Source organism: Gadus morhua, chromosome 20 (assembly GCF_902167405.1).
Source record: "Gadus morhua chromosome 20, gadMor3.0, whole genome shotgun sequence".
NCBI lineage: Eukaryota > Metazoa > Chordata > Actinopteri > Gadiformes > Gadidae > Gadus > Gadus morhua.
This window is the reverse complement of record NC_044067.1, coordinates 2427454-2440483: the sequence shown is the minus strand read 5'-3', so window position 1 is coordinate 2440483 and position 13030 is coordinate 2427454. Positions and strand designations below refer to the sequence as shown.

The 13030-nt window shown below is 41.7% G+C and overlaps 2 protein-coding genes and 2 pseudogenes across 3 annotated transcripts; all 4 read right to left on the bottom strand.

Annotated features, from left to right (window-relative positions):
• Window positions 1-709: 709 nt before the first annotated feature.
• On the bottom strand, window positions 710-3528 carry LOC115533485 (toll-like receptor 8; annotated as a pseudogene).
• Window positions 2506-3292, bottom strand: LOC115533273 (toll-like receptor 7; annotated as a pseudogene).
• A 242-nt stretch (window positions 3529-3770) lies between the features above and the next one.
• LOC115533274 (FERM and PDZ domain-containing protein 3-like) lies at window positions 3771-6262 on the bottom strand. 2 transcript variants are annotated; one of them, XM_030343690.1, is made up of 4 exons: window positions 6107-6262; window positions 5734-5883; window positions 5499-5646; window positions 3771-5398 (listed from the first exon to the last, which is right to left on the bottom strand). In XM_030343690.1, exon 4 carries the CDS (start codon window positions 5342-5344, stop codon window positions 4784-4786), a length of 561 nt encoding a protein of 186 aa, XP_030199550.1. In that variant the 5' UTR covers window positions 5345-5398; window positions 5499-5646; window positions 5734-5883; window positions 6107-6262; the 3' UTR covers window positions 3771-4783. The 2 variants fall into 2 exon arrangements, with proteins under 2 accessions (XP_030199550.1, XP_030199549.1); XM_030343689.1 differs by having other exon boundaries at window positions 3771-5403; window positions 6107-6261.
• Window positions 6263-8600: 2338 nt separating this feature from the next.
• LOC115533271 (toll-like receptor 7) lies at window positions 8601-12935 on the bottom strand. Its single transcript, XM_030343688.1, has 2 exons — window positions 12810-12935; window positions 8601-12342 (listed from the first exon to the last, which is right to left on the bottom strand). Exon 2 carries the CDS (start codon window positions 9977-9979, stop codon window positions 9242-9244), a length of 738 nt encoding a protein of 245 aa, XP_030199548.1. The 5' UTR covers window positions 9980-12342; window positions 12810-12935; the 3' UTR covers window positions 8601-9241.
• Window positions 12936-13030: the final 95 nt, after the last annotated feature.

Genomic DNA, 13030 nt, shown 5'->3' with positions numbered 1-13030 from the left:
TTACAGCAATAACGACAATACATCAAATGTTTTTTCATCAAAGGTTACATGATAACTTCAATGACAAAGGAAGAACGATTATGGTTCTTAATTTTTAATATTTAATGAGGGTGCTGACAAAAAAGGGAAAGTACTTGTTTGCATTGATTTGTCTGAATATCTCTTGATATTTTTTGTAATTGATTGAATGCTTTTGGATTTAAAAAACACATGAAATATTTCACAGTCTATATGGAATGCCCCAAAAGGTCATTGATAAAATAATCCCATTTAACATTGGTTTTGGTACCTATTGGCCAATTTCTACTTATTTTCTTCACAGAGGTCTTTATATAATTATTTAAATGTTATTGAGGGTTGACCAACCTTTCCGAAATGACAACGGTTCAGCCTCAGGCAAACCTTAATTAAAATATTAAGAGGCCCTATATTATGGAACTTTTGAAACCACAAGACAATAGCCATACAAAACAAAGCCTGATAACACTATGACCAAAAACTAGGCTTTTAAAAGTGGTTCATTATTAACACACATTATCATAGCATTCAACCCATGAAGAAGATAAGTTCAAAAGCATCACTCAACAAAGATGACTGCAAAAATATTATACTACAACTACAAGTAAATTTAAGTTACATGTTAAATAGTACTAACAGTTAACATGATTGAAATTCAGAAAAAAAAGAGGAAAACATCCAAGCTACAGCTTCAGTCTCTCTCCCGGCTGCAGGTGAAGTACTGAGAGTAAGTGCTGTGTACATCGTCTGGTTGTCCACCCTGACTACATTCCTGAGGTTCTGCCAAAACCAGGGCTCAGCGGCCGCAGTCCTGGGCCACTCCACAACACTCTCCCCGCACAGCCTCCTCCTCGGACGCAGGAAGTGGGAGTTCTGCAGGACAGGCTCCCAACATCAGCACCACGATCACGTCCAGGTTCTCATCCAGCAGCCGCTGGTGGGCCAGGTACATGGCCAAGCGGAAACACCCCCGTCTTGGCGTACGCCTTGGTCAGCACAAACAGGGTCTTGCGGCTGTGGCGAATGCTCTGGGTGAGGTTGTCGATCAACGGGACGCCGAGGGGCCCAGTCCCGCTCCTCCAGACACAAGGGCAACGCCTTCCTCCCCCTCCACCTCCAGCTTCACCCTCAGCGTCTCCAGCACCCACTCCGAGACCAGGGGTCTTTGGTGTCATAGGTCACGAAGACTTCATACACGTAGTCTGACGAGGCCGAAGAACGATAGCCCTTCCATTTGGCACGTAATGCAGGACGTAGGAGGCGTCCCAGTAGAAGATGTGCGCCTCCGTGCCAAAGACGTGGTGACAACGATGAAGTAAGTCGTGAGAATGGATCTGTAGCGCAGAGGGTCATTGACACACTGGTCAAATCAAATAAATCATCACCTGAGGATGGCCGTAGGGATACGAAGGCAGTGTAAAGACAACGTTTGAAGGTCCTTATTAGGTTTTGCTAAAAAGTTAGTCTGGTTGATAACAGTAAGCTTGTTGTGGTTCAGGGAGAGGGTTTTAAGCTTTTTTGGCACCCTCTATAAATCCATTTGAGACTTGTGGCAATTTGAGTTATGAGCAGATTCAGGGTTATTAAAGTACGGGTTGTAACGCTTCTTGCATAAGTCATAGCATTGTGACTTAGATCGAGGGTCTGGAGGTTGTTCCAATGTTCAAGTTTAGTCCAATTAAAATCTGAGAGTTTGTTGTCATTTATGAACAGGGTTGTGAGCCGCCATGGTAACAAAACGTAAACCTTATCAGGAATTTCAGCAATGTTGTTGGAAGAAATGTCAAGTATTAGTGAGATTAGTAAACAGATTCATATGCGAGTCATCTTTCCAAAGAGTCCAAGCTCATGTGTCCAAATCGAAGCTCATTTGATGACTCACTCTGTAACATTTTGGTAGTTAAAATATGAATACAATTATTGCTCATATTTAATATCTCAAGAACAGGCAGATTTTTAACAAAATCTAAATCATGTGTGATCCCATAGGCTTTAAAGTAGTGGTCGTTGAAACTGATATCCAATACCTTGAGCTTCGGTAATTCTTGGAATCCATTGCTAAAGGCCAACTCAATCTTATTAAATGACAGATCCAGATATGTCAGATTGGGCAACGACACTAATTCTGCCCCATTATGTGCAGATGAAAACCCATTTCTCGAAAGGTTAAGGCATGAGATATTATCATAGCCTTCAAATTGCTCCGGAGAAATGAAAAAAAGATTATTTGAGCTAATATTCAGCACATTACCTGCTACAGGTAATGATACACTCAGCAGTAGCCAAATTCTAAAAGGCTTCAACGGGTGGGGCCACAGATATGATGAAGAAATCAGGTCGGCTTCAACGTTTCCCCCCCATTCCAGGTGCTTTAGCCATACTTACTGAAACGGTATACAGTCTGTTCTCTGATAGAATATTTGTTTCAACTGTGGGAGTTTTTTGAATATAGTGAATTAGAATGAAAAACAAAGTTAGTCCCCTAGATTTAGCACAACAATGTTTTTGAGCGAAACAAGAGGTTTCAAGGTATGAAATTCAATTTCTCTAAAAACTAAACCAACCAAGTTCCATACCTTAAGTGAAACAAGCTTTGAAAAACCGTTTGACAGGCCGAAGGGTCTTTTGGTATGTTTTATGTTCGTAATTGAACGAAAGATCTAAATGTTGTAAGATTGAAAGACTACTAAAACACTTCAGTTCACCCTGAATGGCATTTTGTAAAAGATTAAATGATAGCCAGAGTTCTGTCAGACTTTGGAGATCAAACCAAAAGTCTTTAAGTTCTGTTAGGGAGTTGCCGGCTAAGTTTAACGACTGTAGTTTGGTAAGGTCATTAAACGCCTTATGGATTCCAAGATAATCATCGGGGCAAGGTACACAGGGATATGGAGCATTTCCACATCTTGGGCAGTTTCCCTGTGTTGTCAGTGCTTTTAAGTAATGGAGCTCTTTAAAGTTGTTGTTGGTAGTCCCTTTGGAACGCGTCTTAAACTGTTGGAGGAAAGGTCCAGAACCTGAAGCTTTGTCAAAACTAGAAAACTGTCATCTGAAATATTAACTGGAATGGAGCGAATATTGCTAGAATTGCAGTTTCTTTGCAAGAATAGATGCGTCACATTTCTTACACCAGAAAAACTCATATTATTGAGCACCAGGATGTTGTTATTGTTCAGCCAAATCATAGTCAGAATGTGAGAAAGAATACCGGGGACATAAGTCAGACGATCGTAGCCTCAATTCGGAAATTTCAAGTTTGTTAGATTTATGAAAGCATCCTTATCGATGTCAACGTTCTTCAGCCCGTACCTTTTTGTGCAGAAAAGATCAAATTCAGTGAGATTTTCCAGATGAGTGAAAGCATTCCCTGTACTTCATAAGTTATTTTTTTTAATAAATTTACGACAGTGTTATTGCTGGTTATCCTGTCAGGTACTTTTCAAATGTTCTTGCCTCACAGTCAAACACTAGTCCAGTGACATCACATGGAAAGACCAGTAGATGGGGGTATTCTGTAGATAACGTAAAGCAGAATAATTATTCAATTGAAGGAATGTATCATCGTTTTCAGAAAAATATTATACGAGTTACGCACGCACGCATGTAATATGGTGAATTTGGAAAATAGGAAAATTTGAAGAGAATTAGGGATGCCTTTGTCTTGATTATAAAGAGCACAATTTAATACAATTATGACTACATTATAACTATCAAAAATACAATAAAAAAAGAATGAGAAATATTCCCCAAGCTCTGAAGTGTAATTTTAATTCATGGTTACATGTTATTGTATTTTGAAAAAAATAAATGAGACGAATGAGACGTTTAATAGATTACACATATGAAAAATGGAGAATCACAAAAATATATTTTTAGTGATTGCATATGAGCAGTAATTTTATAATTGAGTGATTAAATAACTCACATTGTGCATATGCTGGACCCGAAAGATATTATGTAAATAGTAAACCCTTGTTAATGGTCAATTCAATAGCACTGGATAATAACTGAATTCTCTTGTGGGAGAACACACTAAATCAAACTGCAGCAGCTTCGTCAAATGTAACCTTCCAAAAATTGCAGAAAGCAGCTTTTTTTACTTCCCTTTTAGGGTACATAGATCATAGGATCGTAGATTCCTCCCACATTTCTCGTAAGAAAGTTTATGTTAAGTACTCCATTTTAAACGTTTCATTCTTAGTTACTCTACTCTACTCTAAAGGATATGATATTAGGCAATTTTATTTTAACACGTTTTTTTCATCAAAGGTAACATAATAACTAAATTGACAAACAAAGAAAGATTCTCTTGTAATTTCGTAAGTTTAAATGATTAACGAGGGTGCTGACAAAAAAGGGAAAGTACTCAGTGATAATGGGCAAAGTATTCATGAAATCTACAGAAAAGTCAACAACATCACACTTTTAAACATATTGTTTGCAATGATTTGCCTCTAGAGCTCTCGATATTTTTATAATTGATGAATGCTTTTTGATTTAAAGAACACCTTAAAATATTTCACTGTCCACATGGAAAGCCCCAAAAGGTCATTGATAAAATAATCCCATCTAGCATTGGTGTCGGGTACTATATGCCATGTTTAACTTATATTCTTATAGACGTCTCTGTATACCGGTAATTGTTTAAATGTTTAAATATGATCAACAGAGTTGTTTTACTTAATTAAGTATTGTAAACACAAGGCAACGTTTATCGACGCAGTTCAAATTGGCGGCTTCAACCAATGGCATGTCTGGCTTTAACTCAAAACTCAGAGCAGAGCAGAGACGGAGCGGCCGTGTCTTTGTGTATCAGTGTTCTCAATGAGTGCGTTAGGTTGTGGATGACGACGGACATGGCGGCAGAGTGACGCGTCAGTGCGTTCACACTTTGGTCATTGCAGTTGCTTCCTGACGCCGCCTCGGCAGCCTTCAGCAGACACACGTAGTTCATGACGACCTCGTCCAGCCGGGCCACCACCTCACGCCGCTGCCGCTCGGCGCTCAGGCCTTCCACCAGCGACATGCAAGCCTGCGTCAGACAGCAGAGCGTGTGGAAGCTTTGTGTCAGAGTGAGCAGCAGCTCCTCTGGGCTGCCGTGCTCACGGGCCATCTGGCTGCATCTGTAATGCTGCTCCAGCTCCTTCTCAGTTTCCTGAGGCTGTCTGTGCTCGACTCGAGTGAGGGATTTCTCTTGGAGGGGTACAGGCCCGGTAAATGCCCACTGGTATCTGTGCTCCTCTTTAATGGCGGTGGAGGTGGTGGTGGAGGTGCAGGTGGTGGAGGTGGAGGTGGTGGGTGTGGGTGGCGGCTGCATTTGTTTCATTATAGAGAGCTAAGGAGGGGTCGTCTTCCAATGCCTGCTTCAGTTTTGTGCAAGCTACACTAGGGGTAGTAGAAAACAAAGACACTTGTTGAGCATCTCTAGTTACACACAAGCTAACCTCAAATCACAAGTGAGCGTAGACTTAATTCATCACCTCTCTCCATGCAGGTCCGAGCTCTCCAGGTATTCCGAGAAGTCCTGGCCACATCGCTGACTGCAGTCGCGGTCCTCTGTTGCCTTGTAAGGCGTGCTGTAGGTCCACTCTATCACCCGGTAGTTCTGCTTCACTCTCGCCTCGTGACCTGGAAAGGAGAAGCGGGACTATTAATTTCTCACGTTATGCTTTGATGCAGGGAGATGTTGTCACACGTGTCGAGTTTGAGACTTACTCGCTTCCGCATTCTCCTCCCACATTTCTCTTAAGAAAGTTTATGTTAAGTTCTCCAATAGCGCCTGGAGTCCACCAGTAAGCGGTAATAGCCGGCGGTCAGACAGGCCAGAATTATGGCATCAACAGACTCCATTAACAGAGTTATTGGCTGTGGAGGAGAGAGATAAGCCGCACACAATGAGCACACCATGGATGCAGGGTCGGAATGAGGTGATAATGACTGCTAAGGCAGCTTTCCACTAAGAGCTCAATATAGTGTTGCAGATCAACTCAGAGAGTAGAAAACAGGGGTAGCATCTGTTTCCACATTTCAGGGAAAAGCAAATAGCAACGAAATACAGGGGTTGCTTTTAATCCAAAGCGTCTCTCACCTACATGAGTGAACAAATTCTTCCACTGAGTAGGGAATATAACCCCTAACCCAGCAGAGGACATTCTTCCACTGAGTAGGGAATCTAACCCCTAACCCCAGCAGAGGCGCCGGTCTAGCCGGACCGGACACTAAAGGAATCCGTTCACCGTCACGACCAGAATATGGAGCTCCACCCGCACCATCTTCTCGTCCTCTGAGTACATTCGATGCGTTGACGTGGCTGAAGTCAGCCAGCAGAGCCACCCAGGTTGGTCTTGGGGTTGATGACGTGGCTGATGCCGTAGCGCTGTCCTATCAGAAGGGTCACCTCCGTGTGCTTCTCGCCTTGCTGTAAATACGGAAGGGTCAGGCTCAATGCATCTCAGTGTTTGGTTTCGATATTGTTTATTCAGGCTCTAAACGTTGCCTTCAAACCAAGGGTTTGGAACAGACACTTGCCACAAAGATGAATTTGAAGACCCATCCTCGTATAGTCTCAAGTCTCTGAGGTACTTGAGATAGTGGACCTGGGCTTGCAACGCTGTCAGCTGCAAGAAAGAGGGATGTTCATGACACAACAGGAAACTAAGGATTCATTCACCCAGCGCCCCAATACATGGTAGTCAAGGGCCTTCTGTGTGCAATGGTAAAAAAAGGAAGGGGGGAGAGGGAACAGAAGAGAGAGTGGGAGGGAGAGACGGAGGGAGGTGTAGAGGCACTGCAGGAGGCAGGAACAACGCCAGGCCCCACTTCTTCCTGTTCAGTCAGAATCCATACTTTATTAGCTCACCTTACTCGGCACTCACAAACAGCCGAGGTCAACAGTCCTGACCGCCCATCAATCCATTCTCCCAGAGGTGCTGTATTGATTCATCGACCGGCTACTATTGTAATTATTCAATCACTCCGTGGCGATTATTCAACCCATAAAGCAACAACACTACGGAAACAGTAGGATGTTCGACAGATCGTATTTCTTATTTTCTGTTCTTCTATATTTATTTAATGTTTGTTAAAAAAAAAAAAGGTAAATAAATTGAATAAGAGAAAATAAGAAATATGATCTGGATAATATGGAGTCAATAGTTTGGGCCATGGAGGATGACGAGGTGATGAGGAGTCCTTACTCGATGAACTTGAGGGAAACCTTCTGTGACTGCTTGGTGCTGATCGTGAGGATGTACATCTGCAGCGCCGCCAGCCGAAGGGCCGTGTCGTATTTCAACTCTGACCCAAATCTCTCCAACACTACGTCATTGCAGCTCTGGTGGACAAGGACAGAGAGAAAGAGAGGGAGAGGGAGGGAGAGGGGGAGAGTGAGAGAGATAGAGAAAGTGAGTTAGAGAGAGAAAGACGGAGAGGGAGGGACAGAGAGAGAGAGATAGAGCGGGAGGGAGACAGACGGATAGGGAGAGAGGGAAAACAGAGAGGGGACACAGAGGGAGAGGGAGAGTGAAGGAGAAACAGGGAGAGGGGGTTACAAAGAGAGAGGGGATAGAGAGTTAGGGAAAGGGGGAGATAGAGGGACTGGGAGGGAGATACAGGGAGAGGTAGAGGACAGGGAGAAAGACAGAGCGGGAGAGAGAAAGATAGAGACAAAAATAGGCTTTTTAGGGAGAGACACAGCAGGATGATGACGCCTCCTTCTCCTGGAAGAAAGGGGAGGAGGAAGATGGGGGTTGGGGTAGACTGGGTTGATATTGAGAGAGGCATTACTAGTTCTTCTTCAGAGGAATCTGGCTTCACTTGAGACCGATGCACACAACCAGGTACATTGTCAACAGTAAAGAACATGCCACTTACATGCTTTGATGGATAACACATGAGTATTGGCTCGCTAAAATCCGCAACCACAAAAAGAACACTCACCCCAATCCCGCAGCAATAGAAACAGAGGCACATACCAGAATTTGTAGGGTATTGAGCACTATATAATTCATTGACTGTAACAAAATAACCTTGCATGTGGGAAAGTTGTGCTGGGCCTGAAACTAACAAGGTCCATCGCTCCTGAGAAGTCTCACAATGTGTGAGAGGTGGATGGAACAGTAGGGGACATGGCGGTTCAACGTGAACATGCAGTGAAAAGCAACAGGTGTCTTAGTGTACTCCAGATCAAAAGTTCACTTCCTTATTATTGCAAAACACAGAGGAGGGTTTTGTGTTTTAGGAAGTACCCATTTAGTACCTACTTATGTTTGTCTGTTTTAGTTTAGCTGTAGACATTGCAGAGTGTCTGTGATTGGGTATGGTCTTTGGGAAATGCATGCACTGCTAGACAATGTTCGGTGGTACAAAGCATGAACCTTTGGAAGCCTTTAAGTTCGTAATTTGTTGGTTCATTTACAGTTTGTTTTCACTATTAGTGCCTCTTGTGGTGTAATTAAAATGAAAAAATAAAAAACATAACATGATCTGAGGCAATTTTAACTTCACCACTTAATACACAATACATCAAATGTTTTTTCATCAAAGGTTACACAATAACTTAATTGACCAGAAAGCCAAGGATATTGTTGTTTTTTCTTAGTTTAAATGTTTAATGAGGGTGCTGACAAAAAAAGGGATATGCAAAGTTTTCATCAAAACTACGGAAGAGTCAACATCAAATTTTTACAATGATTGCAATGATTTGTCTCAAGAGCTCTCGATATTTTTTTATAATGATTGAATGTGTTTTTATGTAAAGAACACATAAAATATTTCACAGTCTACATGAAAAGCCCAAAAATGTCTTTGACAAATTAATCTAGCATTGGTGTCGGGAACTATAGGCCATTTTTTAACTTATAATCTTTACAGAGGTCTTTATATAATTATTTAAATGGTATTGAGACTTGACCACCCTTCTGAAAGGACAACAGTTCAGCCTCAGGCCAACCTGATTACAAAATATAGAGGCCCTATATTATGGAACTATCGAAACCACAAGACAACAGCAATACAAAACAAAGCCGATAACACTATGACCAAAACTAGGCTGTTAAAGGGGTTCATTATTATCACACGTTATCATTCAACCAATAAAGAAGATCAGTCCAAAAGCATCTCTCAACAAAGATCACTGCAAAAATAGCCTACAACAACGACAAGTAAATTTAAGTAACTTAACGTGAAAGAAATTCAGAAAAAGGAAAATATCCAAGCAACAGCTTTAGTCTCTCTCCCGGCTGCAGGTGAAGTACTGAGAGTAAGTGCTGGTGTACATCGTCTGGTTGTCCACCCTGACTACATTCCTGAGGTTCTGCCAAAACCAGGGCTCAGCGGCCGCAGTCCTGGGCCACTCCACAACACTCTCCCCGCACAGCCTCCTCCTCAGACGCAGGAAGTGGGAGTTCTGCAGGACAGGCTCCAACATCAGCACCACGATCACGTCCAGGTTCTCATCCAGCAGCCGCTGGTGGGCCAGGTACAAGGCCAAGCGGAACAACCCTGTCTTGGCGTACGCCTTGGTCAGCACAAACAGGGTCTTGCGGCTGTAGCGAATGCTCTGGGTGAGGTTGTCGATCACCGGGACGCCGAGGGGCCAGTCCCGCTCCTCTAGACACAAGGGCAACACCTTCTCCCCCTCCACCTCCAGCTTCACCCTCAGCGTCTCCAGCACCCACTCCGAGACCCAGGGGTCTTTGGTGTCATAGGTCACGAAGACGTTGTACATATTGTCTGGCGAGGCCGAAGAGCGATAGCCCTTCCATTTGGCCTTCAGGTAATACAGGACGTAGGAGGCCGTCCCAGTAGAAGATGTGTGCCACCGTTGCCATAACGTGGTGAAAAAGAGGAAGGTAGTTGTGAGAACTGAGATCAGCAGTGCCAGACTGTTGTTGACACACTGGTCAAACTCAAAGTAAATCATCACCTGAGGGATGGCCGTAGGATACGAAGCAGTAGACATCCGTGGTCAGGCTTGGGATTTGACATTGTTGTCTTCAATCCACAGAATAAAATCCAGTGTGGTCACATGAGCATTGAAATGGGTTTCCGATTGTAAAGACAACATTTGAAGGTAGTTTTTTAGGTTTTGTTAAAAAGTTGGTCTGGTTGATAACAGTCAGCATGTTTGTGGTTCAGGGAGAGGGTTGTAAGGCTTACGGCGCCTCTAAAAATCCATTTGAGAGTTGTGCAATTTGATTATGAGCCAAATTCAGAGTTCTTAAAGAACGGGAGGCAACGCTTCGTACATAAGTCATAGCATTGTGACTTAGATCGAGGATCTGGAGGTTGTTGAAATGTTCTAGTTTAGTCCAATTAAAATCTGAGAGTTTGTTGTAATTATGAACAGGGTTGTGAGCTGCTGTGGTAACAAAGTGTAAACCTTATCAGGAATTGCAACAATGTTGTTGGAAGAAATGTCTAGTATTGCCAACTTAGTGAGCTTTCTAAACAGATTTATATAAGAGTCATCTTTCCAAAGGGTTCCAAGCTCATTGTGTCCAAATCGAAGCTCATTTAATGAATCACTCTGTAACATTTTGGTATATAAAGTATGAATACAATTATTGCTCATATTTAATATCTCAAGAAAAGGCAGATTTTTAACAAAATCTAAATTATGTGTGATCCCATAGGCTTTAAAGTAGTGGTCGTTGAAACTGATGTCCAATACCTTTAGCTTCTGTAATTCTTGGAATGCACCACTATATGCCAAGTCAATCTTATTAAATGACAGATCCAAATATGTGAGGTTTGGCAACGATTCAAATTCTGTCCCATTTAATGCAGATGAAAACCCATTTCTTGAAAGATTAAGGCATGAGATATTATCATAGCCTTCAAATTGCTCAAGGACTAATGAAGAAAAGATTATTTGAGCTAAACTCAGCACACGACCTGCCTTGATACACTCTGGATTAGCCAAAGTGCTATCAGGATTAAACGAGTGGGCCATCAGGTGTGGTGAAGTAATCAGGTTGGCTTTAACATTTCCTCCCTGGCCCAGGTGGGCTAGGCGTACTTACTGAAATGGGATACAGTCTGTTCTCTGATAGATATATGCTTTGCAACTGTGGGAGACATTTGAATATGGTGGAATTAGAGTGAAAAATAAAGTTAGTCCCTAGATTTAGCACAGTTAGGTTTTTGAGTGAAAAAAGAGGTTTCAAAGTATCAAATTCAATTTCTCTGAAAACCAAACCAATCAAGTGCAATACTCGAAGCGACCTAAGCTTTGAAAAACCGCTTGACAGCTGAACGGTCTTTGGGTATACTTTATGGCCAAAATTGAAGGACAGATCCAAGTGCTGTAAATATGAAAGACTACTAAAACTCTTCAGTTCGCCCTGAATGGCATTTTGTAAAAGATTGAATGATAGCATGAGTTTTGTCAGATGTCTGAGATTTTCAAACCAAAAATCGTTAAGTACTGTTAAGGAGTTGCCTGCTAAGTGTAACGTCTTTAGTTGGGTAAGGTTAGCGAATGCATTAGGATGGATTCCAAGAGAAATATTGGGGCAAGGTACACAGGGATATGGAGCATTTCCACATCTTGGGCAGTTTCCATGTACTGTCAGTGCTTTTAAGTGATGCAGCTCTTTAAAGTCCTCTTCAAAAATGTAATGTATTTGGTTGTCACTAAGTGCCAGGTTGGTTAGCGTTGTTGGTAGTCCCTTTGGAACTCGTGTTAGATTGTTTGAGGAAAGGTCGAGAACCTCAAGCTTTGTCAAAACTGCCAAACTGTCATCTGAAATACTCACTTGCTTGAAGCACTTATTGCTAAAATAGCAGTTTTGGTGCAAGAATAGATGTGTCACATTTCTTACACCAGAAAAGCTGTTTTTGTTTAGCACCAGGAAGCTGTTATTGTTTAGCCAAATTGTTTTCAAACTGGGAGGAAGATTTCCGGGGATATAAGTCAGACGATTGTTGCTTAAATCCAGTGATAGCAGCTTTGTCAAATTATTGAAAGCATCCTCATTGATGTCGACGTTCTTCAGCCCGTTCCTTTTTGCCTGGGAAAAGATTAAGTTCAGCGAGATCTTCCTGATGAGAAAACGCATTCCCTGGTATTTGCTGAAGATCGTTTTTTTTTAAAATGACCACAGTGGCATTGCTGGTTATCCCTTCAGGTACTTTTCGAAGTTTTTTTTCCCCACAGTCGAACACGAGTCTTGGCCTTCCAAAGTGTCCATCTTTGACGTCACATGGAAACTGCCGTGACATCCAATTCGTACTGGGTTGGAACATGGCAGTACGTCTCCCTTGATGTAAAAACAGAAAGAGTAGTCGGCCTATAAGGTAAGACCAGTAGATGGGGGTTTTCTGTGGATAACATGAAGGAGAAGAATTATTCATTTAAAATAAATGTATCTTATCGCAAAATATTCCACGGTTTACACACACACACACACCACACACACACACCACACACACACACCACACACACACACACACACACACACACCGATATATATACACACACACACGCAATATGGTGTATTCGGACCATACAAATATTTGAAGAGAATTAATGAAGCCTTTTTTTTGTCTATACAAAGCCCAATATGAATACAATTATTACTATAACATTATCAAAAATAAATATTCCGAAAGTTCTGAAGTGTAACTTTAATTCATGTTTAATCATTATTGTATTTAGAAAGTAAAAATGTAAAGTTGAATAAGACATGGAATATATTTATCACAAATATGAAAATATAGAAATATTGATAGTATAGTTTTAGCCATTGCATAAAAATCATTTCTTTATGAATGTTTCAATAACTCACCATTGTGAATGTGGTGGACCCTTAAGATATAATTGGTAAAAAGTTGTTCAATGTCACTTGAATAGCACTGGATAATAGTTGTATTCTCTTGTGGGTGAAGTGAACACACTAAAGCAGACTGCAGCAGCCTCATCGAAATAGAACCATCAACAAATTGCGGAAGAAAGCATTTTTATGCTTCCCTTTTTTGCTTCCCGTTCTAAGATGGTTCATGTTTTAAT

Coding starts and splice junctions, on each gene's coding strand:
- LOC115533274 (XM_030343690.1), bottom strand. CDS start 5,344: ATGAAACAAATGCAGCCGCCACCCACACCCACCACCTCCACCTCCACC.
- LOC115533271 (XM_030343688.1), bottom strand. CDS start 9,979: ATGTCTACTGCTTCGTATCCTACGGCCATCCCTCAGGTGATGATTTAC.